General features: G+C 40.6%; 2 protein-coding genes across 12 annotated transcripts in view; one reads left to right on the top strand and one right to left on the bottom strand.

Annotated features, from left to right (window-relative positions):
• Positions 1–21,591, top strand: part of Pax (Paxillin) — a 28,999-nt gene extending 7,408 nt beyond the window's left edge. For 3 of the 8 annotated variants that reach the window (XM_065491856.1, XM_065491853.1, XM_065491855.1), the window contains exons 2-12: positions 7,632–7,747; positions 10,168–10,291; positions 11,260–11,356; positions 12,355–12,487; positions 16,807–16,992; positions 17,046–17,219; positions 17,327–17,557; positions 19,463–19,583; positions 19,645–19,786; positions 19,934–20,002; positions 20,784–21,591. In XM_065491856.1, coding sequence (XP_065347928.1) covers positions 7,632–7,747; positions 10,168–10,291; positions 11,260–11,356; positions 12,355–12,487; positions 16,807–16,992; positions 17,046–17,219; positions 17,327–17,557; positions 19,463–19,583; positions 19,645–19,786; positions 19,934–19,979 — 1,370 coding nt within the window. In that variant the 3' untranslated portion in view covers positions 19,980–20,002; positions 20,784–21,591. Of the gene's footprint in view, positions 1–1,889; positions 2,230–7,631; positions 7,748–10,167; positions 10,292–11,259; positions 11,357–12,354; positions 12,488–16,806; positions 16,993–17,045; positions 17,220–17,326; positions 17,558–17,679; positions 18,773–19,462; positions 19,584–19,644; positions 19,787–19,933; positions 20,003–20,783 lie in introns of those variants that run through there. The other 5 variants (XM_065491854.1, XM_065491849.1, XM_065491851.1 and 2 more) reach the window with 5 other exon arrangements.
• A 266-nt stretch (positions 21,592–21,857) lies between these two features.
• LOC135944099 (protein Fe65 homolog) overlaps positions 21,858–25,099 on the bottom strand; it is a 52,399-nt gene continuing 49,157 nt past the window's right edge. For all 4 annotated transcript variants that reach the window (XM_065490841.1, XM_065490840.1, XM_065490838.1 and 1 more), the window contains 2 exons: positions 24,912–25,091; positions 21,858–24,716 (listed from right to left, as the gene is read on the bottom strand). In XM_065490841.1, the coding sequence (XP_065346913.1) occupies positions 24,933–25,091 (159 nt within the window). In that variant the 3' untranslated portion in view covers positions 21,858–24,716; positions 24,912–24,932. The remainder of the gene's footprint in view (positions 24,717–24,911; positions 25,092–25,099) is intronic.

The following is a 25,099-nucleotide window of genomic DNA, read 5'->3' as shown; positions in this document are numbered from 1 at the left end:
GTTATTTTCATATTATGTAAGAATTTATTCCTACTAATGTTATTTGTAAAAAAATTGAAACGGCCAATTTTAAATAATTTGTAGGTGTATCTCGGCCCATTTAAATTTTATTAGCCGAATGTGGTACTTCCAATAAATAGATCGACTTATTAAGCCTTTAAACCAAGTTGATTTTCACTATCAGGAAAATCATAATCATTATGTTTTTGCTTAGATTTTCATTGCTATTTAAAATTTTAAACGACACTTACGTGCCCACGCTTCTTTTTAATCGGCATCTGCTGCATAATGGATGACTGAGAAAAAATACAATTTTAATACATTATATATAGTACATATATTTTCGCAAAAATTAATTGCCTCAGCGTTAAATTATATGCATTATTCATTCTCTTTTTTCAAAATAGAAAGGTTTGCTTGCAGCTTGAATAGACCGATCAAATATTTATAGTTCGCCTCCTGTCACATTCATGTTGTGCGACAAACCGAGAAACGCAATACCTTTTCTTGATCTCGTTTCGCACTGCATTCGCATGACGCTTGACAGCATCACAGCAGTAACGACACGCGTGGGAGCCGTCACTACCGCAGCAGGCGCCAAATTGTGACCTGGCGGTGCCCTGCGACTTTTACAACCGGCGACGGTAAATGTGTCCAATTAAGGCGAGAGCCACAATTCATGCTTGTCTTGCTCTCGCGCCGTTTCGCCGATGACGCTGCGCCCACGACTCTGCGATAGTCGCGTGGGCTCCTGCCATGCCAGTGTTTTTATTATACACAGCAACCTCCGATGCAGTTGTTGTAAATTGCCCGCTGTGCTCTCGTCGAGAGTGAGATAAATGTCTGCTTGAGACAATTTAAAATTCTGAAGGAAGGGAATGGCCGAGTATGTGCTGAATGAATTAACTCATGTCTGTCTGAATTGTGTGAGAAAATGAAACGACGTCAGTTGGCTCCGCAGACGCGAATCAAATTTTCTCTTTTTCAAGTTGACAGCTTGTTTGATCATGTGCACGCTCGATTCTCATAAATTGTAGATTGATCGTCAGCGTCAAGTCTGTCTGTTGCGGTACTATCATTACCCATTCCCATTATGAATTCAACAATCTCAATTTTTTCTTGCGAAAAGTCCAAGCTTGGATTAACTTTTTAAAGCATATAAATCAAACAGAATATTTTGATTTTCAAAAATTGTACTCTAAATAAAAATGCAATTTAAAAAGGTTCAAGTCTTTAGGTCATCACTTTTGCTGAAAATTTTTACTGTCTGTATTTTAATTTTCTTAATTTTAAAACAATCTGGCAAATTTGAATGATTTTCTATAAACTATATTTGCAACTATAGTACAAGTTTTAATTTTTTATGAATGTGATCACAAGCAAGTATTAAATTATTAATTTATTACATACTAAAAGTTACAACAGAAATAAATTTCCATTTTATAAATTCTGAGAAAAATTATTTATATGTGAAGAAATAGAAACAGTGCCAAGTCACTTTATTTATTACTGAACTCAACCCCCTCACTGCATTATTGAGATTAATGTTTTGTCTGTAAGTTGGAAACTGGTATTGGACTCTGTCTTATCTGTCAGCCTTTCCTCTTCATGCTAGCCAACTCGGCCGGCATTCTTCTCCAAATTCCTCCTGTGCTTCTTTGCTTATTTACTCATCCATCCGCTCTCTGTGCAAATCACCTTCGCACACTTCAAAAAGCCCATTTTGACGCGAAAGCAGCTATCAAACAAACCCACCCACGGCCAGCTGTTGGTTTCGCCACGCGAGTGGGCGTCAGGGCGTGCGTGGGCCCTGCCTGGAGGTCCGCCCTTGCACGGCGGCCCACGCCAGCAACCTGCGTCGAGGTGGAAGCGAATTCTTCTGCACTCTTCGTTCGGCACTGGCCGCGATCCTACAGGTGCTCTTCTTGGCCGCTCGCGAGTGTCGCCGTCCGCCGGAGTAGGGGAGTTATTTCTGTGTGAGTGTGTGGTGCGGATCGGCGCGTTAGTTGACCAGCGTGCAGAGCAGACGAGAAGAGATGAGCAGCTCCGTGGTGCCGAGGCGCCCGTTCGCCACCAATGGCGGCCCCTCGCCGCCCCCGCGCACCCACCGCCACCACAGCTGGGACAATCACCTTGGTGAGAAACGCACCACCGTGTACAAGCGGGTCACCCGCGACGGGGTCATCACCACGCACACCACCTACGACGACGCCATGCACTTCGCCAAGAGCAAGTATCCCCCTATGACGGGGCTCCGGATGATGCAGAGGTGGTGGTCGCTGCTGGTGGTGGTTCGCAATGGATGCATGTCTTTCTGAACAACTATAACTGATTTCCATCTTTGCTAATCTGTCATTCTCACAAATTTCGGGCGGTATAGGGAATGCTCTTTATTGGATTTATTCAAATTACCTCCATCCAAAAGATAACTTATGTATGTTGTGTGAGATATAAATTAGTTGAAGCTAATTCTAGGACCTTCTCAGATTTGAATCTTCTCTGCCTCGAATAGCATTCTCTCAACTGCACGCACCAAAAATATTTTGTAACCGACGTCAGTCAATGTTTATTCTTTATTACGTAAAATTAATGGTCTCTACCGCAGTCTTTAGCTGCGTGATGTAGGAATGCTCCCATAAAAACTAAGGAATTATCCCAAATTTGGTCATCTCTCGTCAGAGCGTTTCTAAACACTACTACTAACGTAAAAAAGCGTAAATCACCGGCACAGATTGCAATTCAGACACAGCGCGAAAATCGATCATTAAGCGCAGGTTAATGTTTCAAAAACACGTTTAATGTTACGAGTAATTATGAGGCAAAGACTAAATGTCGCAAGTATTTCCCTTGGGCTCGATTCAAAAGAGATAAAGTCGGGCGCAAATCACCTTGGTGCGTTTTGGCGGCAAGTCAGGTCGTTGTAGGAGCGACCCTTGCTAATTAGCGGGCTCCGGCCATTCCGCGCGCTCGCACACATAATACTGCTCCGCTGAGTGGCACGCTCGAAAATAGACGCTCTCAGCATCGTGTTGCGGAATTCGTCCTTGTGTCCGGAGAGTATCTATCCGGCCATGTTTTCAAGGATAAATTCATTGAGGTAGTCTTGATCCAATTCGCTCTTCGCTTTCCCGAAATTCGGCGAACTATTTTCATTTTTTATGCGTGACTGGTGGGGCGAAATTATTCATCGTACGGAATGTGTAACAGCATCGGCTCCTACTCAATTTTTCCTCGTGGACGCACGGCAAACCGCCCAGATACTAATATGGCCTTTGCAGCTGGAGTCTTGTTCAATTTAGAAAACCGATATTCACACACGCCGCAGGTGCTGGCCCACGCGCTTCGCCCGATTCCTGTTATTGTTGCTTTCAAGGAAATCATGCCAACTTCTTGTCGTTTGAATAGTTCGCAGAACGTGGGTGCAAAAAGCAAGTTTATGGGTGCAGTAAAAGTACTCTAAGGGTTTGATCGTCAGATAATAGGCGATGATCAAATGGAGATTCGGCGAACAATCCGTTTGTTCTTTGGTCATGATCAGGGATACGGGTAAAGCATTATTTTATGACTGACAATGAGCTAAAAATTTGATGCTTTGCAAAGCAATATAAAAGGTAGGATGGTACAGGAACAATGTCTCAAATCAATTAAAAAACATTCAGAATAATGTAGTAATTATTAATTCTCACACGAAACAAAGATATTAATGCAATAAGCAGCAATATTAATTATATGTCCACTACACAAGTAATTGGATTGAGCAATGCTTCGTTCCTTCATACATAAAGCTGAGTAATTGCATGCATCAATCTTCATTCCAAACGGTTACGCAATGCGTATTTCCTTCTACGCACAAGCCAACGCGATCTTGTTCCGCGAAAAAGATGGTTTCGATTGAGCCACATCGCTGAAAGAAATGCCACTTTGGCAACTCGTCAACTTCCCTGGCCCGCAAATCAATTAATTCAAATAAAAAAACGGGATCTCAACAATCGGTCCATTATCCAAGACTCAATGAAAGTGCTCACGCTAGACGTAGGGAAGAAATAGTGTTCAGAATTGCTATAGCACGTGAATCGAGAAGGAATCACCATGTCCGCTATTGTCACATATACTTTCTAGCAAACACCTTGATATCTCGCTAATACTTTGTTTTTCTTCCGCTGATGCGTTTAAAAATGCAGCGGAACTTTTTGTTTTGTGTCGACGCCCACAGAAAAGATCAAAAAGAATAATTGATAAATTAGTTCTTCTCATAATCTTCCTCAAGTTTATGAAAAAACCTCATTCGTCTTTAACTGATTTGCTCGAAAATACGGGTCTGTTTTAAACAAACGGGCAAACCCTTCCTTCCTATTATGCTGTCAGCGGGCGACAATTAAGCAATTTCGCAGCGTGGCAAATACACACTGATGGGCAGGGGACATAATTCACCTGTTTGACGTTTGGGATGAGCACAAGCACAATGGTCGGCGCCGAAAGTGACTCATTGGTCGCGCTAAGGATAAACACGCGGCCGCTATTTTCGGCTTCCTCCGCCGCCGTAATATGCAAAACAGCCTCCCGCTACAACGAGAACGATCTGCGGCACTCGCCCGCGCGGATTTCAGTCTTTCTTTGCGTTTAATTCTTTTGGAGATGGCCTGATAAACGGACACCAAGTGGAAATAAACAGACGGCCACTGTGTGAAGGTAGCGTCACTTCTCTCGGTGCCAAAGTAAATAGGATCATCTGGCCGCTTGGAATCTCTTCCAACACCTCTGTTTTGTTTGCTAGCCTACGAAACGGCCTAGACTGTTTGAGCTGGAGATTCTGTGTCAAGTAAATACCCGCTGGAGCCGTTCAATTCATTGGGGTTTTGACCTGTTGCAGATGGAGGATTTAACTCATAATCGGCAAAAACAGTCAAAATTTATAATCTTTTGTGAAGATCAATAATGCGCGAAGCATATTTAAAATTTCATTTCAATTCTGTTTAATCAAATCACGGTTAATCCGAGTTTCATGTCGATTACATAATAGTGCCACAGGGAGACTAAAAATGTGTTTTACAACAGTGAACAACAGTAATTTTGCGCCATCGTTAAAAAGAAAAATAAATGGAAGCCTTGCTCTCAGCCTTAGAGCCTTTTCAAGGGATTGCATAACTGTTCCAAGCTTCTAAACATAATAACAAAGTTATACCCTTGTTATGTCAACAAAACTGATTGAATATTTATGCAACTGTGCGAGCCACCTGTTTTGAAAACTCGGGTCAGTTGAGTTTGATTGATTATGAAGGAAAAGCGATCGGCCACGTGAGATGCATTCAATTTGCTCGGCCGGTGGCCTGCCTGAAATGGCAATTGTTTTGATCCACCAAGGCTGCTGCTTTCCATTTTCCCTGGCGAATTGCATTGTGAGCTTAGCCAAAGTTCAACTACCTGACAGATCGGATTTAATAAATGGGCTGACATCCTTGTCAATCTCTCGCTGCGAATGAGAGTTGATTGTTGCCTTTTGTGAACTATGTCTGATTAGTTTCTCCATGCGTACACATTTCGCCGACGGTCGAGTGGCGGTCAATTTCATCATTCAGTCAACTTTGTAGTGCGGAATAGCGGTTTAATTTATCGACTGGCTTATGAAAGTTGCGACCATTTGGCAAAGTCATACAGCTTAACAAGCCCATCTTGGGCTCTAACGCGAATGTTCTTAATATATTTTTATCTTTTAACCTCTAAATATTATGTTAATTTTAGTTGTGAAATTTCAGTCTCAAACACGTTTTTAATATTACCAATAATTAAAACAGTAAAAATTATCAGTGGTGAAGTAATGAATATGTTAATGTATTCATTATTTTGATTAAACTAATCTCATAATACTCCTAAATTATTACGTATAAATATTCTTACTTTGTGTATAGAATAATTTTGTTATACTATAAAAAATTGCATATCAAACGCTGTTTTATCAATATTGTATAAGATGAAAACGTGCAAACATACTTATGACTCAAACGCCTGTGTTGTCTCCGGAAAAAAACAGTAAACATCATAGGAGCGCGTGAGGAAACTCGATCCAGCACGCATGTTTGTGTATTTATTTAATTTGAAAATAAATCAACTCGCGCCGCCCTTGAGTAGGTGTAAGAATTTGTTATTTCGGGTGCGTGTCTAGTTCGAGTTCAGGTTGCTAATTCGATTTCTGCTGCCAAAAGCGTGTATTTCGGTAGCCGCACGCACCCAAGGGACGCTTCAAACGCCCAGTCGCCGCATTAATGATGCGTGAGGAATATTTCAGGCCCGGGAAGGTTGTTATGACGCTTTTGCACCCGGCGGCCACCACCGTGTAAATGGCCCGCGAATTGTGCCTCTTTCCGACCGCCTAATTGGTCCACTCGCAAATTTGTCTAAATTACGCACAGACGCTTAAAAATGACACGCTTGGGCACCTAGTAAGCTTGTTGGACCAATTTGCTCATCTAACGGAAAAACCTAGACAAAAAAAAATACATGAAAAAATAATCACGTAACTTACTTTCGTTTTGCTCTTAATACAATTGCATAGCTAAATTTTAACCCCTCTTCAAAGGGCCATTAAATTGGAATTCTTGAAATTTACCGCGTCATCGGCTGCACTAATAGGAATTCAAAGTGGCTGTCGGTGCCGTGTGTGCAAACACGGCGTTGTAAAACTGTCGTCGAAAAAATGTGGTGCAGCACGTGCTCCTTGTAGAGATGCACTCGGGGTAGATTTTGATCTTGTCTGCTGCGGCTATTGCACCATCGGTTGCTGGCTCCGGCCCAGCAGACTTCTCAAAAACTCCCACGAAGGGAGCTGGCGAGGCTCAATCCGAGACCTCGAGCACGTGCCAAGTGTCACGCGGCGTTACCTCGCGGCATCAACCGCCGGCCACTTTCTTTCTTTTTACAATGCCCCTGACTGCGATTTTCAAGTTTCAGCACGTCTCGCCAATGGCAATTCACGGGCAACCAAAAAATAAATTTTATCTATATACATATTCTTGACACGAAAATTTATTTAAACAATTATTTGAGAAAGGGAACTATTTTTGTTCAATGTAATGACCAGCCGGATATTTTTCTGTCGCAATTTTTTGTTAAACGGGTTAAAACGTAATCGCCTTATTTTTCAGCAGCGAAATGAACTTCGTTGTCTTGTTTCGTAACGTATTTATCATCTTTGTAAAAGGACTAGTAGGTAAATTAAGGTATTTAACTCGAATTCATTGTTTCATTCCACATAAGTATTAAAACTGTATTTTTTGCTTGTAAATTTTAGTAAGTAGCTCAGTTAAGTATAACTTAATGGACCACCATAGTATAGCTAAGGTGTCGTGCAAGTTGCATACACATCTTTTTTGCAGGCGTCAATCTTACTTGCACCTCAACGACCTTTTTACTCCTGGTTGAGCTAGTTTAAAAATATCTTAAAAGGGCGAAACACTCTTAACAGGGTTGTACAATTTTAAAATAAAACATCCATCGAGATTTAAACAATTTTAACTTACTCATAACCTGTAATACCCAACCAAAGCTCAATTTCTATGAATGAGTTTAAAAAAATCAACTTGGCAGTCTCCTCGACCCAAACCTCGTTGGCTAATTGAGATTTTTCTGCATTTTAGACGCGCTGCTCGCTGATCTTCAGAATACTGTGAATCCCAGCAACGCTAGCCCTGGCTACGGATCTTTGAACGTGAATGGAGTCAGCAAGACGCTGTATGACCGTCATGGCCACTCGGTAAGACTTCTACAATTCATTCATCTCTGCTGACCAGTGCCAAAATTCATTCATGAAGCAATTACTCATGCCTTCTATGAGTCAAAGAGATATAAGAAAAACTGTAAAAAATGGTTAGACCCATAACATAGTTATAAACGAAATTAATAATAATAATAAAGCTCAATTTAATATTGCTTCTAATGAAAGGGCTATAATATGGGATCATTTTAACATAGTGAGTAAATTCGATGAAGAATCGCTTTTGAACTGGCTTTAACTTAATGTTTGATCACAAGTATTTGAAGGAAAATTTGCGGTGACATTAAAAAACCCACATGCCCACTTCAAATTAAAAATAAAAGTGATCTCTCAGCTTCAAATTTTAATTCTGAAACTTCATTGGACCTTTCTTTCATGACGCCATTAGAGAATATTCAATTCGTATCCTTTAATACGGAGAATAACAGCTCTTCTTGGCGTGTTTCAATGAACTATAAGTTAGCGAAGTCAAATATATCATTTTTAAATCCATTTTATGATAGAGGCCTTCAAGCTCACTTGACTCTTAAAAAGTGTCGCCCGTTTTTATTGACATGATGTTTTTTTCTGGCGTGAATCAGCACGGTAGCGAAAATAGCTGCGGTGATGTAACAAAGGTGACGTAATTCGCAGTGCCGACAAAATCCGCGAGATCGAGACACCAAAGGGATAATTTAGAGTTGTATCCCTCGGCGCCGGCTCGCTAGATGGCTTGTCGAGCTCAAACTCTTTGACTTTGGCGCGTTCTCTCGCCACGTCTGCCCGAGTTTCAGAAATACTTGCGTGACATCAAGCTTGCGATGAAAGATAAACTAACCTTCGTGATCGATATCAGCTTTTAAAAACTTTTTAGATTTTAAGCTCATTGATTTTTTTAAACGATCTTTATTTTAAGACAGTTTTAATTCATCGATATACTCGTGGAGATCAGGTCATTTGGTGCCAGTCGCGGATCTCGCATGTCATTGTGCCTTATGGGGTTCAGAGCAGCTGGAAACGTTTCGAAAAGTCGGTTTGCGGAACGATGCGCTGGCGTCGGAGCTCATTACTGACGGGAAACTGAAAAATTAGCACGCGATGAGAGCGAGAGGGCGGCGAAAATAGCCCAAAAAGCACACTGCTTGTCAGAGGTCGTGGCGCCGCAGCACGAATCGGGAGGCCCCCTTAACTCTGAAAATTGGTTCTTCGGCATAGTTGAAATTTGTTTGATTAGATCTCCAATTACAATATTTGGCAATGAAGCTTAATTGAATATTCTTACCTATACATAAATTTGCTTTTTAATGCATTGAGTGTATTTTTAGACTGAAAATACTTTTGGTCTATGCGGCTGAAAATTTAATATACTCATGTTTCGAAATTCCGGTAGATACGTCATTAAAAAAATAATAAAATTCAACCATTTGAAAATTTCACGCGTTCAAATCGCTTAAATTTAAAAGCATTAATATTTTAAGGAGACTAATAATTATTGCTTTTAATCAATTTAAAAGGGTGGGCATTTCTCTGTACGTTAGTGAATGATGAAGATTTTCCAAGTGAAAAAGGTGGCCCATGAAATGTGTTGGAGCTGATGCAATTCCGCCCACGCCGCCATAAATCGCTGTTCCTTTTTTTTGCGTCTGACCTATATTTACTTAAACGACACACACGCAACATTAGCACGACACTCCGAACAATATTTTTCTCAGTTGGCTTTTACGCCAACAGCCAAACCAAGTTGGTGGCGCCGCCAGGCTTCAATGGGGCGGAAAAGCAGAAATAGATTTCGAGTTATTCGAGATGCACCCATCCATTGATTGATGAATGGTCGTGCCTTTGACATTCGGAAATTTACAACACTTAAATGAGCTATATCTAATTTTGGACTTGGTGGCGTTTCCAGCAGTTGGGATTTTTATCGGTTATTATAAATTTAGCTGTTTGTTTTGACTTGCAGTATTTTTACTTTACAAATATGTAAAACATATGAAGAATGTGAGGAATTGGAGCCAATAGCTCCAATTAAAAATGAAATTTTTTACATTAACGTTCAGCTTTTATCCAGAGAAAACTTTACTTTTTTGCGTATATATTATATTATTAATTTGTATTTTTGTCTCATGAAATAGGGCGGACCGGATTCGCCGAAACTGGTCAAGTATTAATTAAATAACTCTGAAATCTACGAGGGTTGAGTTTTGTTATTTATTTACCACTAAAGAAGGACACAATAAAAAACTATTGGTTATTTTAAGTTAATATAGTTATTGTATTAATATATTTACATTTTTGAACAGGTGTAAATTACGAAAAAATTGAGTTTTAAAATATATATCCCCTTAGCTTATGTTTACTATTTTTAAATCTTTCCAGCCAAAGATGAGTCACAGATCATTATTCTCCACTTGTTTTCACAGACGCTGCCCTCGCAACAGAGAATCATCAAAGAAACACTCACGACGACGCAAGCTGCTAAAAACAACAACAACCTTTCTGAGCTGGACACGCTTTTGCAGGACCTGAGCAACGCCCACTACGCAGGTGAGCGTTCTTCTGAGTGAGGTGGTGCCAATTTGGCGCCTGACCCGCCCCCGTCGCCCCCGACATAAATTATTCGATGTTTACATCCCTCTCGCGTTAATGACGGTCATTCGCATGATTTATCTTCCTACCTGCGTGTGAGCTGCCTTCTTTGAGGTCGTTTCGTATTTCTTTCAGCAGATGCGAGTGAAATATTTATGCACAGAACTTTTTAAAAATGGGTTTTCTCTTGGGATGAAGAGCAGACATGCTATTTCAAAAATTAGTGCCGTGATTTTTGAAAAAAAAAGACTTAAATCCTTGTGATATATTTAGAAAACTTTGAAAAGTTTTGACTCCTTGAAATGTCAGTGATATCATTAGAAACGTTATTATTGTTAGACTTGAAGATACTGTTGTCATTACTTGCTTTTTGTGCCGTTATCAATTTATGCTTTAATTAGAAATTCGCATGTTTTTTTTACACCTTAAATACTTGTCACTTATCTTGCAAAAAATGAGCAATAAATGTTGTTATCATGTGGTGTGCAACTGGAGGGCTATCACCAACCCTTCTGCACTGAGACAGCCAAATTATTGTCCCATCAGTAATTTGGCCGAGTCTGTGCAGAAGTGTAAGTGGTAGCCCTCCAGCTGCACAACATCGTGTTTACAAAAACTTTTTGTAGGTCAGTACAGTATCAATCAATGCTGCGCACGTTTTGTGAAGAAAAAGTTAATTCCCTAAATTTCAAATGCATGGAAGTTTTTCCATGATATGTTAATAATTAAAAATTATTAGTCTTTACTTAGACATTTCCACAAATCTATTCCGCCAAAGGGTTTTTAATATTGTTTGCTCAGTCTACGTTTTACTACCTAGGTACGGCCTATTGTGTATACTAAACGCTCGTTAAACACGCCCTGCAAGCTAAAATATCAATTTGCGAGGTTGCCCATACTAAGAGCCGGTGTATTGTTTCTTTCAGAAGGGGTTAATGGAGGCCAACGACCGCCATCGACAGATTCGCTGAACCGGCCGACGATGGACAGTCTGCTGGACGAGCTGAGCGCCGTGCCCAACGGGTGAGTGAAGAGTCACTTTGAGAATCCCTCATCAGAGTTTGTGCAGAAGAGAAGCAGGGAAAGTTTTCACAGGCCAAAAATATTGTTTTGGCCGCATCCAGTGCCAACAAAAACACAAATCTGTCGAGAATAGCCTCGCGTCACACCGCCTGCCTCACTTTTTGCCCTTTTTATTTTGGCAAAGTGATTGTTCCCAACGTTATCAGCCAATTTTATTACCTCGAATTTATGGCGGCTTTAGACAGTGGATCTGATGTCATTCCTCTCTCGAAATTATTGCGGGTGGGGCTGGACACATTTTAATGGAGGTGCCATCAAACGAATTTCTCCCTCTTTTGTTTGGCTTTTTTATGCTCTGTGATTTTTGTGATTATTGCGCTCTCGTCACCAGAAGGTGAATCATTCAGGATGTTAGCTGTTCCATTTGGAAATAATATCTTTATCGTCTGAGCACAATATCTCGATTATTTTGGTTCTCTTCGTTGATAATAAAACATATCCAATTAGCTCGAGATCTCAAGTCATATTGTTTATGTTGAATTATTAAACCGAAATTTAAAACAATATATCGTAAGAAGATTTTCGAAATGCTTGAATTTTAAGCCGTTTTCGAAGCCAATGAATACACAACATAAGATTTCAGGGTTTTTTATTGCAAAACTGATTAGATAATAAGCAAAACGTCAGCTTGACATTTTTGCGCTCCTATTTTTGGTTCTTCCATAATTTTCAATTGTATTTTTTTACTATTATTTAATTTTTACCGCTACGCGTCCTGTTTTGAGAAAAACTAGTCACTCATTTAATTAGTGTGCAAACCAAACCACTGTGGTTAGATTTCAACAGATTTCACACGCACTTATCATGACGTGTGCTTTTTTAAACGGATTTCCTTTTTAAAGTTCCCTAGCAGTCACTGCTTCCTAGGGCTCATGTTAACATAAATCTGTTAAATTTTTTTTCGCGAGCTAAGACGGAATTTTTTATTGCGGTTACAGGCAAAAGTCAACTCCACGCCACTTGACCACCACGATCACTATCCAAGAGACGCGGACACGCGAGGGTGGTCCAGTGGCCTCAACTGCCACCAGGGAGCTTGATGACTTGATGGCATCGCTTTCCGACTTCAAGGTAAGTGGTTCTGCTGAACAATTATTTATACATTTTACCGACACGCGTTTACAGATATTTTGTATTTAGCTCTGGTTTTTGGAATCTAATGTTTCACTCTGCGAAGGAACATAATAATTTTCTGTGAAATTTCTTTGCAGCTTGAAATGGAATTGGTTTAGTTTGTTCCACCAATATTAGAGCGTTGGAACAAAAGAGTATAACGATACATAATCCCAAAATATATAGCAGGACTAAATCTGGAAATGTTGACACCGATCCAACCCTTAACAAACAAAGTTAATTCGGCTCCACACCCACACACACCCATATTACCCGAACATAATAATTTCAACACTTAATCTGGGAACACGACAAAGATTATAATTTGGCATGCAGCACGTTCACCACGGCTTACCGTTGAAAATTTGGAGTATTTTTGGAAAGTTTGCAGTGGCGTGTTTCAAACTTACGAAACTAACCGAGAAAACAATCTCGTATCTAGTCTACGAGCGTGAAATGTGTAAATATTAGTTATCCTAATTAATTATGCACTCCATCTTGTTCAGTTACCTCATTTCCTAAGAAACTAGATTGCTACTTAAATTAACGCAGCCGTTGAAATGAATTACGTCCAGCTTGAAAAAGCGCGTGGACAAGTCTGCTCAATTAGCGTGCGCGACAGCGATGCACACTCTGGCTGGCGGGTGGCCCAGGTCATTGGCAACTTGAGAAACGACTCTGTTGTCGTGTGCAAACCTTAAAATATGTATCGCCTAAGCCTTCCACCACCGCGCTCGACAATTAATGCTCTTTGTGCGGCGGATTCGTCACGTGGACGTGAAAGCCCACTTGATGTGACGCGGCAAAGGCGGACTTCGCATTCACGAAGTTGTCAAGCGTTAATTAGGCGCTGGGTACTATTTTAGGGGTGCCTGCAACCCACGACGTGCGATTTTGGTGCTCAGATTTTTAAGAAGGAAATCGCTAACGATCATGCAAAGTGTGTCAAAGAGTTGATGTTTAATTAAGAATCTGTATTGGGATTTCATCCTTAATACTTTATTTGCTAATTTTGTTTTATTGTGACATCATAAAGGGCAGAGTGTAACACTGGAGAACCCCATACATCTATCAATATTTAGCTGCATAAGTAGCCATAATAATGGGAACTTTTTAACTAAGCAAAAGAAGTCAATCAAAATATCTTGGTTCATATTCTAAAATTGGCCATTGCATAATCGCAGAAAGCATAATTTATCTAAAAATAACAGCGAGATAGGCCAACTTCCTTGGCAACCAGCATTCTAGACTTTACCGGTGAGAGCAAAGCCAGAGTTCTACCCAGTCAACAAAATATGGTAAAAATCCCAAATTCTTTTAGCCAACCGTTGTTTAAAATCCAGTGATAAATAGTCCGGGAAATCTATACATTTTAAAATCAAATATGAGAATAACTTGCATAATTTCTGGCCATTAAGCTTTCAGCGTGGTTCTATATTATTTTATATTGATGATTTAGTTTTGAATGAATTTATTATTAAACGCATATATGCGTGCGACACTAATCCTATACAATCAATTCTTACAAGTCTTTGCTGCTGTTCTTAAACTAATTATTTTTACTACACATTTCAAAATATGATATTTTTCACACTGTTCTCCACAAAATCTACATTTACAAATCTCCTGAGGTTCATAATGGTACATCTGAGTTGCACAGAACAAATAGTGATATCCATGGCATGAAAATCGAGTAAATACATGTCTATCTTCAAAATTCGGCACCCTCCAATTCCCATTCATCATTGTTTGAGTTTCATAAAATGCATCACAAATCAAGCGTCTATTTATAATCTTTATGTTAACAAACTTCTTATAATTATCAGTTTGTTTGTCTTATTTAGTTTTGTTGGTATATTTATAAAATTGCCGTTGCCTAAAACGACGAGCTCGAGCAAATCGTGTGTGAATTGAGCTGTTCAAACATGAAAAGGCAGCTGTCCTGTAACGATCAGTGCCAAACTCAATAAATTTCGGTCGACAAATTAGTGCAGCGAACGATAACGTGCGATTTCCCCCTGGACTAATGAAAGTCGCAGCACGGGACTTAATTAAAATTTTATCCCGCCTAGTCGGGTTCACGTCTGTTTCTCTTTCTTTGACGGCTGCAAAAATAAGTGGGCTCAAACCGCGCTAGGAAATCATTTGTTTTTGTCGCGACGACCGCGCTGCTCGTAAAGTGTTGAACAAGATTTAAGATGAGCTTAAACGCCGTGTGGAAACTCGCGCGGCCAGGAATTTTTCGCGTGGCCCATTAAAATAGGTCGCTTTTTTCTCGAGCTCGAATCTGCTTCTAGCCGTTCATCAACTAGTTTGAATTGCAATTTCTTCAGAACATCTGTTAGACTTTCAGCTTTTTTAATAGCGCGCCGTATTACTTCCAGAAGAAAAACTGTAAACTCGTTCGTCAAAATATGAGAACATGCAAAGTTGAAGCTAAATGGCCAATTTTTGAAAAATTTAGTTCACACAAGACTCGTCACTTGCAGTAGAACAATTAACAGTTGCGGCCTTTTGGGTTGTTAAACGGTACATATTTGACAATACAATCGAAAATTAGCATATATAATGTCTGCTTGACCGATTTGACCGAATTAAATACGTCATTTTTGTGTCACCGCATCGATATCTGTCGACATATTGCTCGTGTTTCTAAACGTCCATGCACGCAATAAATATTCAAGCGTGATTCAATATTTCATGAGATGATTATCATATGACGCTGTAACACTGGCGTGACTAAATTGCAGTCGATCGACGTGCTCTGCCGTAAAAAGACAGTCACACACACCGGCTTTGTTCCCTCCACGCTGCGTAGTTTTGTTCACGTCCTTTCCGCAGTGCCGACGTGAGAATTCCACGATAAACCAGCTGTAAAATTGTGATAGCAGGAATTTATCGTCGGTCGCGGGCTTACTCATGGCTATATAAGTTACGAAGTAGCGTAAAAGAGTTAATGCACAAACAGACCGGACATTGATCTACGTATACCCTTCAAACTAATTGCAGAGGGCAAAAATTTGTCTCAAATTTTCAATATCGTTCTCATTTTCAATTAATATATTGTGGATGCAACGATCGGAATAAAATTGTCTAGCTCGTTTGTTTGTTCAAATTCAATTATTATTTTAAAACAATGAAATCAATCATTACTTAAAAAAGCAGGAATGGGGAAGACCATTTTTACTTTTAATCTCTACGAAAGCTAAATTTCACCCTGATAACCGTTTCAAATTTTCGAGAACCAAGTTTTGTATGCTAATTAAGCGGCAAGAAGGGTCCTCCAGAAAAAATGGGCCTCTTAAGCCGCTCCGCACACTGTTGGATAGGTCGCGACGAGAGGAATTTAACTGAACCACTGAAACAAAAGCCGTTTAATTTTTTGAGAAATTTGGCAAAATCTTGATATTGATTGTTGCTCAGTCCTCTTTTCATTATCGCACACAGAAAGGATGCTGGATTCCACAAGCATTTTTTGATGGACAACCTGCTAGAGCAAACAATGCAAAATGTTGTTATTTTTTTCTATTTCGATTTAAATTTTTAAGTGTTTGATTAAACAGATGTGTCGAAAATTTTATTTTTCAATTTCCATGGATCGATTTTCAAATCTTGAGTCTTATGTTAAGCAATGCAGCTCGAAGCAAAATGCAAAACTTCACTTTCTCCACCACACTCCATTTTGCCACGGTTTCCTTCATATTTCGGTCTAAAAATAAGAGCTGACCGCGCGCATATGTTTACTTATGCCGCATCGCCGCCAACAAAGCGATAAACGTGCTACGTGCTTGCTTTCCCTCTGGCCTGTATCATCGGCCGAAAAAGCAAGCAATTTTCGGCTCGCAAACGCCAGTAGGCACAGGCCGAAAAGTGACCTAATTGCAGCCGTCGGTTCTTCTTATTTGGGTCTGGAAAACGAGCGAGAGAGTCGGCGAGCGCGGGGTGCAAAAGAGGCGCGCGCGACTCGGCGGCCAGATTAGTTGCTGGGAATAGACGCCACCTCCGGAGCTCTGGAGGGAGGTTGGGCGCTGCCGCACGCAGAGTCGCAGGCAGACACCCGAGCCGCCGCCGCCGCTCACAAGCCGTCCGACTCTCTCAGCGAACGCACCGCCGCTATATCCCTTTGTACTTGCACTCACTCGTTTATTCCAACGCTCGATCCCGTGTTTCGATTATATTTTTCTAATTTTGTATTTCTCCTCCGAATTGACATTGTTAATATACTGAATTTGAGTTTGCAGTGTTTTGGTACTAATCGGAGACCCGTCCTTCTACAGATTAACGCAAGCACGCACCAACACCAAACCGTAACCGACTCACCCTACGCTAAACCAAACAAAGCGTCTTCTAAAAACCAATTGGACTCGATGCTTGGTAATTTGCAGGCCGACATGAGTAGGCAGGGCGTCAACACCACCCAGAAGGGCTGCTGCAACGCGTGCGAAAAGCCCATCGTGGGCCAGGTAACGAACAGGCAAGCCTCGCTGTCCGCCCGACTCTCACGAGCCGGTTTCAGGTCATCACCGCCCTGGGCAAGACTTGGCACCCTGAGCACTTTACGTGCAAGCACTGCAACCAGGAGCTGGGCACTCGCAACTTCTTCGAGCGCGACGGCGCTCCCTACTGCGAGCCTGACTACCACAATCTGTTCTCGCCGCGCTGCGCCTACTGCAACGGCGCCATTCTCGACGTGCGTCTCTCAATTTTCGTTTTAAATTCTCTCTCTTTCGAATTGGGGGGTTTTTGAGAAAACCTCTGGCAGCGAAAGGCCCCGACCAACGCATGTTTCTTTTGCAGAAATGCGTGACCGCGCTGGACAAAACCTGGCACACGGAGCACTTTTTCTGCGCGCAGTGCGGCAAGCAGTTCGGCGACGAGGGATTCCACGAGAAGGATGGCAAGCCTTACTGCAAGGACGACTACTTCGACATGTTCGCGCCCAAGTGCGGCGGATGCAGCCGGGCTATCATGGAGAACTACATTTCGGCGCTCAACACGCAGTGGCATCCAGACTGCTTTGTCTGCAGGGTAAGTTGCCGCCACTCGCGCTCAGGTTGGCTCCTCTGTGTCTCTTCCTCTGCTCTCTCTCTCTCTTCTCCTTTTTTTATTTGCGGTTTGAAGCTCAGTTGTCTGACCTTTTCGCCTTTAAGGACTGCAAGAACGCGGTGGCGGGCAAGTCCTTCTACGCCATGGAAGGCAAGCCTGTGTGCCCGAAATGCGTCGGCGTCGAGGACGACGAGTGAATAAATGATGATGACCCCCATAAAATGATGCCCCCGACCCCCTCTGACGAATAAAGAGAACACCCACACTGTCTCGCACGAATTAAGCACTTCAGATATATAAACATGGAATACTATTCTTGTTGATATAGTTTTAAGTATTCTGGGAGGAATTTTTGATAAAGCAATTTTTGGTGGTGGATTTTTTGTGCAGCTGGCAGCATGAGAGAATATTTATGTTAAGTATGTGAATTAATAAATAAAAAAAGAAAAACAAAAAACAAAACAAAAAACAAAAATGCACAAATCTAGGCCAAGCCTGACAGTGATCACGTGCCGTGCGTGTCTCTGTACCAGGTGTGCCAAATGCTTTTATCATCGATCTGATAAAAGCCATTTTAATTGAAGTGCATTAAATTTGCTCATCCAGTCCAATTAATATCGACCTTCACATACTTCGCAATTTAAGCTGTCAACAAAAATGTGCTCACTTAAAATGACCGTGAAATTCTTACAATTAGGGTTGCCAAAGACTACAATCGATGTCCCACTTAACTGCTTTCAGTCTTCAATTTTTCTCTCGGATTCAAAATTGAGAGCTTATTTATATTTCATCTGGAAATTTGACAAAACAAATAATTCAAATTTCTCTAAAATATCCCACGCTAGTCTTTAGACTATTTTTGCCTACCAACCCGCCTATCTTATTCCGGCTGCTGGCAACCCTTGCGTGAGATTCAAGTCAAATTTGCCAAGATTTACACACTCTCGGGCATGAAATCGGATCTGTCGGTCCCATTAGCGAATTGTCAAGTCAAAAGCGAGTGCTTTTCTCTCATTGGGGCCAGCTGCTGCAGTGCATGCAATATTTTTGCATGTTAACTCTGGGAATTGAGCTAGCGCCAAAAGGGCCCATTTGTGGGCGCACCCGCGGGCATTTACAGCAGTTTGATAATATATACAGAGCGGCTGACGGACTGAGAGCAAGTGTGGTCTATTGCATCACAGCCGAAACACATGCCAGCGGCAGGACGGGCGTTTTTCACACTTTATGGCTGATCTTTTTGAAACTGTATCAACAAGATGAGTCAGTTGTGTGGCCGAAGGCGCTCACCGAAATAATTTTCGCTGATAGCGTTGCCTATTAGCTATTTGGCCGGAACCATAAAAAGTTGAGCTAGCCTATTTGGTTCTCAATTATGGGAGCTCGGGAGCTCTCGAGATTTCAAATCTTTTTTGCCCGCTTTGTGATCATGAAGGCTAAAAATTGCTTTATTACATCTTCCTGCTTAATTAGATCTTTTTCAGGTGCGTAGACAGGGTATTTCCTTTAAACGTCTGAAGGGAGTTCTATTGAGAGCAAATTTTCAGAGATGCGGGGTTATTTAACGCTTAGTTAAACACTTCTTTCAAGGAGCCCCTTCAACTGCTTTGGTTGAAAATGGCTCTTTAAGTGTTGCCCCCAAGATGCAATTCTGCCTAACTTTTTTCCATACAATTTCTAAGTAATTAACTTATTTTGTATATCTGTCCATAAAAATAGTGCTAAAACGTTTTCAAATTCCTACATTGCCCGCAAAACAATTTATGGTATTCACTTTCTATGTCCTATAGCAAAAATCTCAGGAAAAAGAACCATCTACACTCTCGCGAAAAAATTTTGACTCGCCCAACCATGCAAGTTCTACACCATAATTTTTATGTATTTAAGGACTGCCGGCAACCTTTCCATGGAGGATCATTCTTTGACCATGAAGGACAGCCTTACTGTGAGACCCACTACCACGCTAAGAGAGGATCGCTCTGCGCAGGATGCCACAAGCCGATTACTGGTAAGGTTTTGCCGCTGCTAATATCTATTTTTTCTGATTTTTTTTTCTTGTTTCTTGGCAGGTCGGTGCATTACTGCCATGTTCCGCAAGTTCCACCCTGAGCACTTTGTCTGCGCCTTCTGCTTGAAGCAGCTCAACAAGGGCACCTTCAAGGAGCAAAATGACAAACCTTACTGCCATGGCTGTTTTGAAAAACTATTCGGGTAGGCTTTCAGTTCTGGTCGTGGAAGCGAGCTAGGATTAATTTCTAGCGTTAAGTGTTTCCTCTCTCGCATAGCCAGTCCTCTGCAATTTATGTCTACGTTTTTTTTCCGTTTCTTTAACTCTTCTTCTTCCAAATTGCCTCACAGGGGTTTTGCAATCCTGGTCACGCCCGATCAGCAAAAATATGTCTAAATTTCCACCGCAGATTAAAAAGTGTAAGTCTGTATGCACTTTGTACCACTTTGGCTAACAGTTTGGTTGAATCATCCCAGTACCACTTAATTTTGCCATGCACACCCTCAGTTCATAGTAATGAAATGGATAAACTGGCTTTGGAATGACTATTATCTTCTAGCATAATTATAACTCCTCTCATTATTACATTATTGTACCGAATCAATCTGGCAGAATACAAAATGGCTCCTCAAAATTAATGCGCTTTGCTAATAGACTCGTTATTTTTGTACATAATTTTAATTCATTAATATTATTTTCAAACGCGGGGAATCATCTTGTATCTTCTGCTCTGTAAATATTCCAAGAAGCAAAAAACTGATGTTTACGTAAAAACCACAGAACGTTTTTCCAGATCATCCGTCTTCCTTGTATCGTCCTGTATCTTTTTAGTTCATTTTTTTCTGGTTTTGTGTTCGTTTAACTTTTTCGGAGACGCTCCACTCGGCGTCTCCACAATGGTTGTGGATTTTGTAAAAAGTCGACTCTAGGCTAGCTTTGAATGATGTATTTTGTCCTCCTATACACTCATTGTATCCTGAACAAAACAAACTACCTTGACTTGTACTGTAGTTGAGACGACTCTTCAAATATTGGTTATGGCCTAATTCTTAAACACATTAACTACACAGATACCATACTGATCCGTATTTAAAAAAAAGATAACTCAGTTGATGCATATTCATCTGGTCTGTAAATCTATAATAGCGGGTGATGCGAAAATCTCGTGCAATTCCAACCTGGTCTGTTCTGATTTTGCAGCCACCAAAGCAGCCCTCTGCAAGCGTGAAAACCACCGAGGCTCTGCGCAAAGCTGACAGATATCAAATGAAATACCAAGTACTTCTTACTTAAACGCACTGCTGCTCTTTCCTCCATTAATCAAAGTTATTACGCACAGTTTATTTCCTGTTATTACGTTTCACTTTTAATTTCTACGTCGACCAATAATATATATATATATTATGTATACTAGCAGTGCACACTACTTTTGTTCTGCATTCTGTGCAACATGGTTTTCCGAGATTTAATCCCAGTCATTTGCACAAGTTATCTAATCCAAGTACGAAATGCGACAAATCAACTCAGCATTTTAGCCATTGTTTTCAATCGGTGTCAGACAGTCAACCAATCAAAGAGATGGATATAAATGTATTTTCTAGTAGATTATATATAATTACATATATGAAAATAATGTTTATTTACTCGCTGGCTTCTGCTGCTTGTATAAGAAGCGAAATCTATCTCACTCTTCACTTCCGTTAAATCTTTGTCACGTATTTCTATTTTCAAGTGCAGTGTCGGTTCTTTGATACCTCCATGCCTGTGACACGCCAGTTCTATTTTTCCTGGACGATACTTTTCTTAACCTTCTCTCGGTGCCATTATAGTAACAAATCTAGTTCAGTATAATCAGATGTTAACTGCAAAGATCCGGCACTGCTCTGAAGAGTGCCACTTATTGACGTGGCTCAGAATTTGTTGAAATATATTGATTTTTAAATAAACTCTTAGTTTAAAAGCCTATATGATAATAAGGAGAATAAAATTTTTATCATTTAACAGTTCATTCGCCGCTATATCATTTAACAAAATCCTCTTCAAAATAAGTGGCTAGAGTCCTTAAAATTCTAGAAATTAAGATTAAAAGAACCTTTGACTCACTACTGCTTATAACTAAAAAATACTTATGTTTCCAAACCAATTCTGTGTTTTGGTAAAATATTTCAGTTAAAATCAAAACTGTTTGAAATCTCAGGAGCAACAGTTGTTGTCAAATTTGCCCACCTGAATTTTCATTTCCAACGATAGTTTAGCAGAAAATAAAAAACGACATTTAATTGAAATAATTATTATTTATTCACAGAAAAGGCAATTTATCATTAATCATGTTTTTACAATATTTTTTTCCATTTTAGAGAGCAAATCGGTATTCATTTCAATAGACCATGTACCTAAAAACAGAGGAGTGTTGATTTATTTCCAATTAGTCCAAAAGATGCAAAAATTGCCATTTTCAATACACACATCGATATAACCACGGAAAACACTTTCCATTTCATTACATCATCTTCTTTATCTAAAAAATAAAAATTTAATCCATTCAACATTTTCTCATCAAAAATCTGCTCACATGTTTATAATCTCTCATGCAGTAGTATGTATAAGGTGCCTATTTTTTTCTTGTAAGTATCCAAAGACAGTGCGAGCCACACTGCTTTGACCAAAAGGTAGATGGTCTATTTGAATATAAATTTCGCTACCACCCAAGTGTGTGTGTGTGTGTTTGTGATTTCGAAGGGATTTTTTAGGTTTTGAAAGATGCATTATCAAGCGCAAAACAACAACAACAATTAACAACAGCTCTGATCGTCGGAACACACTTTTGTACCACCTGCATAGCAAATGCAACCAATGCAAAATGGGCACAGCAGCAGTGGCGTGCTGGCGCAACAATGCAGCGACTGCAATACTGAAGGAAGAATTATAATTACGACTCGCACTCCTAAAAGACACGCAGGCACGCCGCTCTCTTGTGGCTTTTCCTCGAGGAATTCAATAGATCTAGCAAGGTGCATGAATCGAGTACAGAATTACGAAGCTGTGGCTGACCCTGAAAGGTGTTTCTGCAAATGCCGCGCATAATTCCACTCGCAGAGTACGTTTGTGGCTCGAGGGCAGGAAACGAACACCGAACGCAAAATCTTTATATCTTTTGTCGTCAAGTGTGTGAGTGTTTTTGTGTTAATTAAGTGTGTCTTTGTTGCTGCATGCAATTTGCGACCTACTGTCTGTACATACTGATGCTAATTATCCGATTACAATTGTGTTTTGCTGCCTTAAGAGTAGTTTTACACATTCAAACTGATTATTTTCTCTATAGTTTGCTTGGGGACGAGACAAAATTTTCACTTGTCTTCCTTTTCCGTAATCATTTTTGCTCTTACACTCAAAGGATTATTTTTCTCTTTCGCGCGCGCCGCACTTCATCATAATTTGATTATTATTCACCTTACTTCAAAGGATGCACTTGCTATTTCTGGACAGTTAACAATTTATTCGCACGTGAGGTTCAATATATGAGAAAGGTGAGATTATTTTCGCCTTAGTTAACTCTCCAGCGTCGGTTTCTGGGATGTGTGAAGAATTATAATTACAGGGAATACCGCTCTTTAATGTAAAGAATAAATAAAAAAGGGCCAGGGCAATATTTCAGGATTACACACCTAAAGTAAAATTACTCTTCGTTCGATCCACTACTTAATCAGAGGCACATGTAGATAATTCCAACAAACAGCGTTCAAGTACAGAGAAATCACTACTATTAAATGGTGGGAGTAGATTTGGCTGATGTTTGGCAAACTTTGGGCGATTAGCTTACAAATGGTTACTTTAAGTGACATTGAAGTATTGTCAGTGTTCAATTGCCAAGGCAATCTCGAATCAGTCAAATCTCCACCACTGTTGGGAAAGGAAACGGCGCAGGAATTTGGCAAAAATCAGCTCGCGAAGAGAACACTGCCCACACATATTCTATATGGCACTCCCCCGTTCAAATATGTTCGCAGGGGAAACTTAAATTAAGCGAAAGTCCTATTTACAAAATATCACATGTACTACTCTGCCGGAATAAAATCATAGCTTCGAACAGGTAAAATAATAGAGTCTCGAGTTGCCCTGGTTTGGAACGCCAACTTAAAAAGAATCGATATAAAAGATATACAAAAATCAGAAGCATAATATACATTAAAAAGTCTGTGTACCGGGATGAGCAGACTTGTGAATGAGATTAGGTTTGTTGTATGCGAGATGCACGGGCGGGATGTACTTCTTACTTACACTCATACAGCGTGTGTGTGTGTGTGTGTGTTTATGATTATAATTTTTGGGCTGCAGCCGGAACGCGCTACAAGAAATAACGACGCACTAGCTCTCGTCGAGCACTGAGTGTTCATCAGTAATGGACCCACAAATATACTACCTCTATAACTTTGATTCTTCCCCGTTTTTCATGCGCGAAAAGCTGCCAATGACTCACTGAAAAGCAGCCTAGTCGCTCACTGAGAGTGTGTTTCTTTGTGTGCCTCCCGTTCCTCTTTGTTTTTACCTCTTGCCGTCGTGTATATTTACTCGTTATAGATTAAATAGGTTTGGTGTGCTGGCCTCGTGCTTGCTCAATCCAGTTTGTACACAATATACACGGTTTCTGTTACATTAGTGTGTGTGTGGGCAGCCGCCCGAATTTCCCCTGCTGGCGAGGCAAACGCAAGAAACACAAACATGCGCTCTTCTCGGATAAATGGAACAAGAAATTCTCTTTTTGAAAGGAATGAAGCGTTAATCGCTGTTTCGGGCGGCCGGTTTCTCGGTGAGAGATTTTTTGCTATCCACACTAGTACAAAGCTGCTGATTTAGCGGTTATTCTGTCAACTTTTGAGAGATGAAGCGCACTCGGCAATGACCACACATGGCACAGTCTGTCTGTCCTTGTCACTTAATCGCATTCTAATACCAGGATTTTTTGCCCATCGCGTCGGGCACAGAGGTGTCGATCTCCTCCTCGTTTTCTTCGTCCTCAGATTCACTGTTGGCGGCCTCGTCGGCAGCGCCACTGAACATTTCACACGTCATTGGTGACTGCAAGTGTCTGTGTGGGATTACCTCGCGCTCTACAGGCGGACTCCATGAGCCATCCTGAAAAAAGGAAACGCCACGATCAGGCAAAGAGTGATTTGAAATTTTTGTAAACAAAAACTGGCAAATTATATTAACAATATAAGACTCACAAAGAACAATCTTAATAAATGTTTAAATATTATAAATTATTATTTTTAAAATTTTATTTCCGAATTGGTGGTGAAATTCACGCAGATTGCCTTAATAATTTACCTGTAAAGCCGAGGCCTCATCTCAGGATTCTAACGAGCCGCCTTTGCCCTTACGTCCCGTGAGTGAGCCGACCAAAGACTTGAGGGTAGCGCCGAGGCCTTTGCCCGTATTGTTGGCCGCTTCAGCCAAACCCTGACCAAGTCCGTTTGGGTGTGCATCAAGACACTTCTGATACCTCAACTAAATCA

Source organism: Cloeon dipterum, chromosome 4 (assembly GCF_949628265.1).
Source record: "Cloeon dipterum chromosome 4, ieCloDipt1.1, whole genome shotgun sequence".
NCBI classification, from domain to species: domain Eukaryota; kingdom Metazoa; phylum Arthropoda; class Insecta; order Ephemeroptera; family Baetidae; genus Cloeon; species Cloeon dipterum.
The sequence above is the reverse complement of the archived record's forward strand: the minus strand, read 5'-3'. Positions and strand labels throughout refer to the sequence as shown.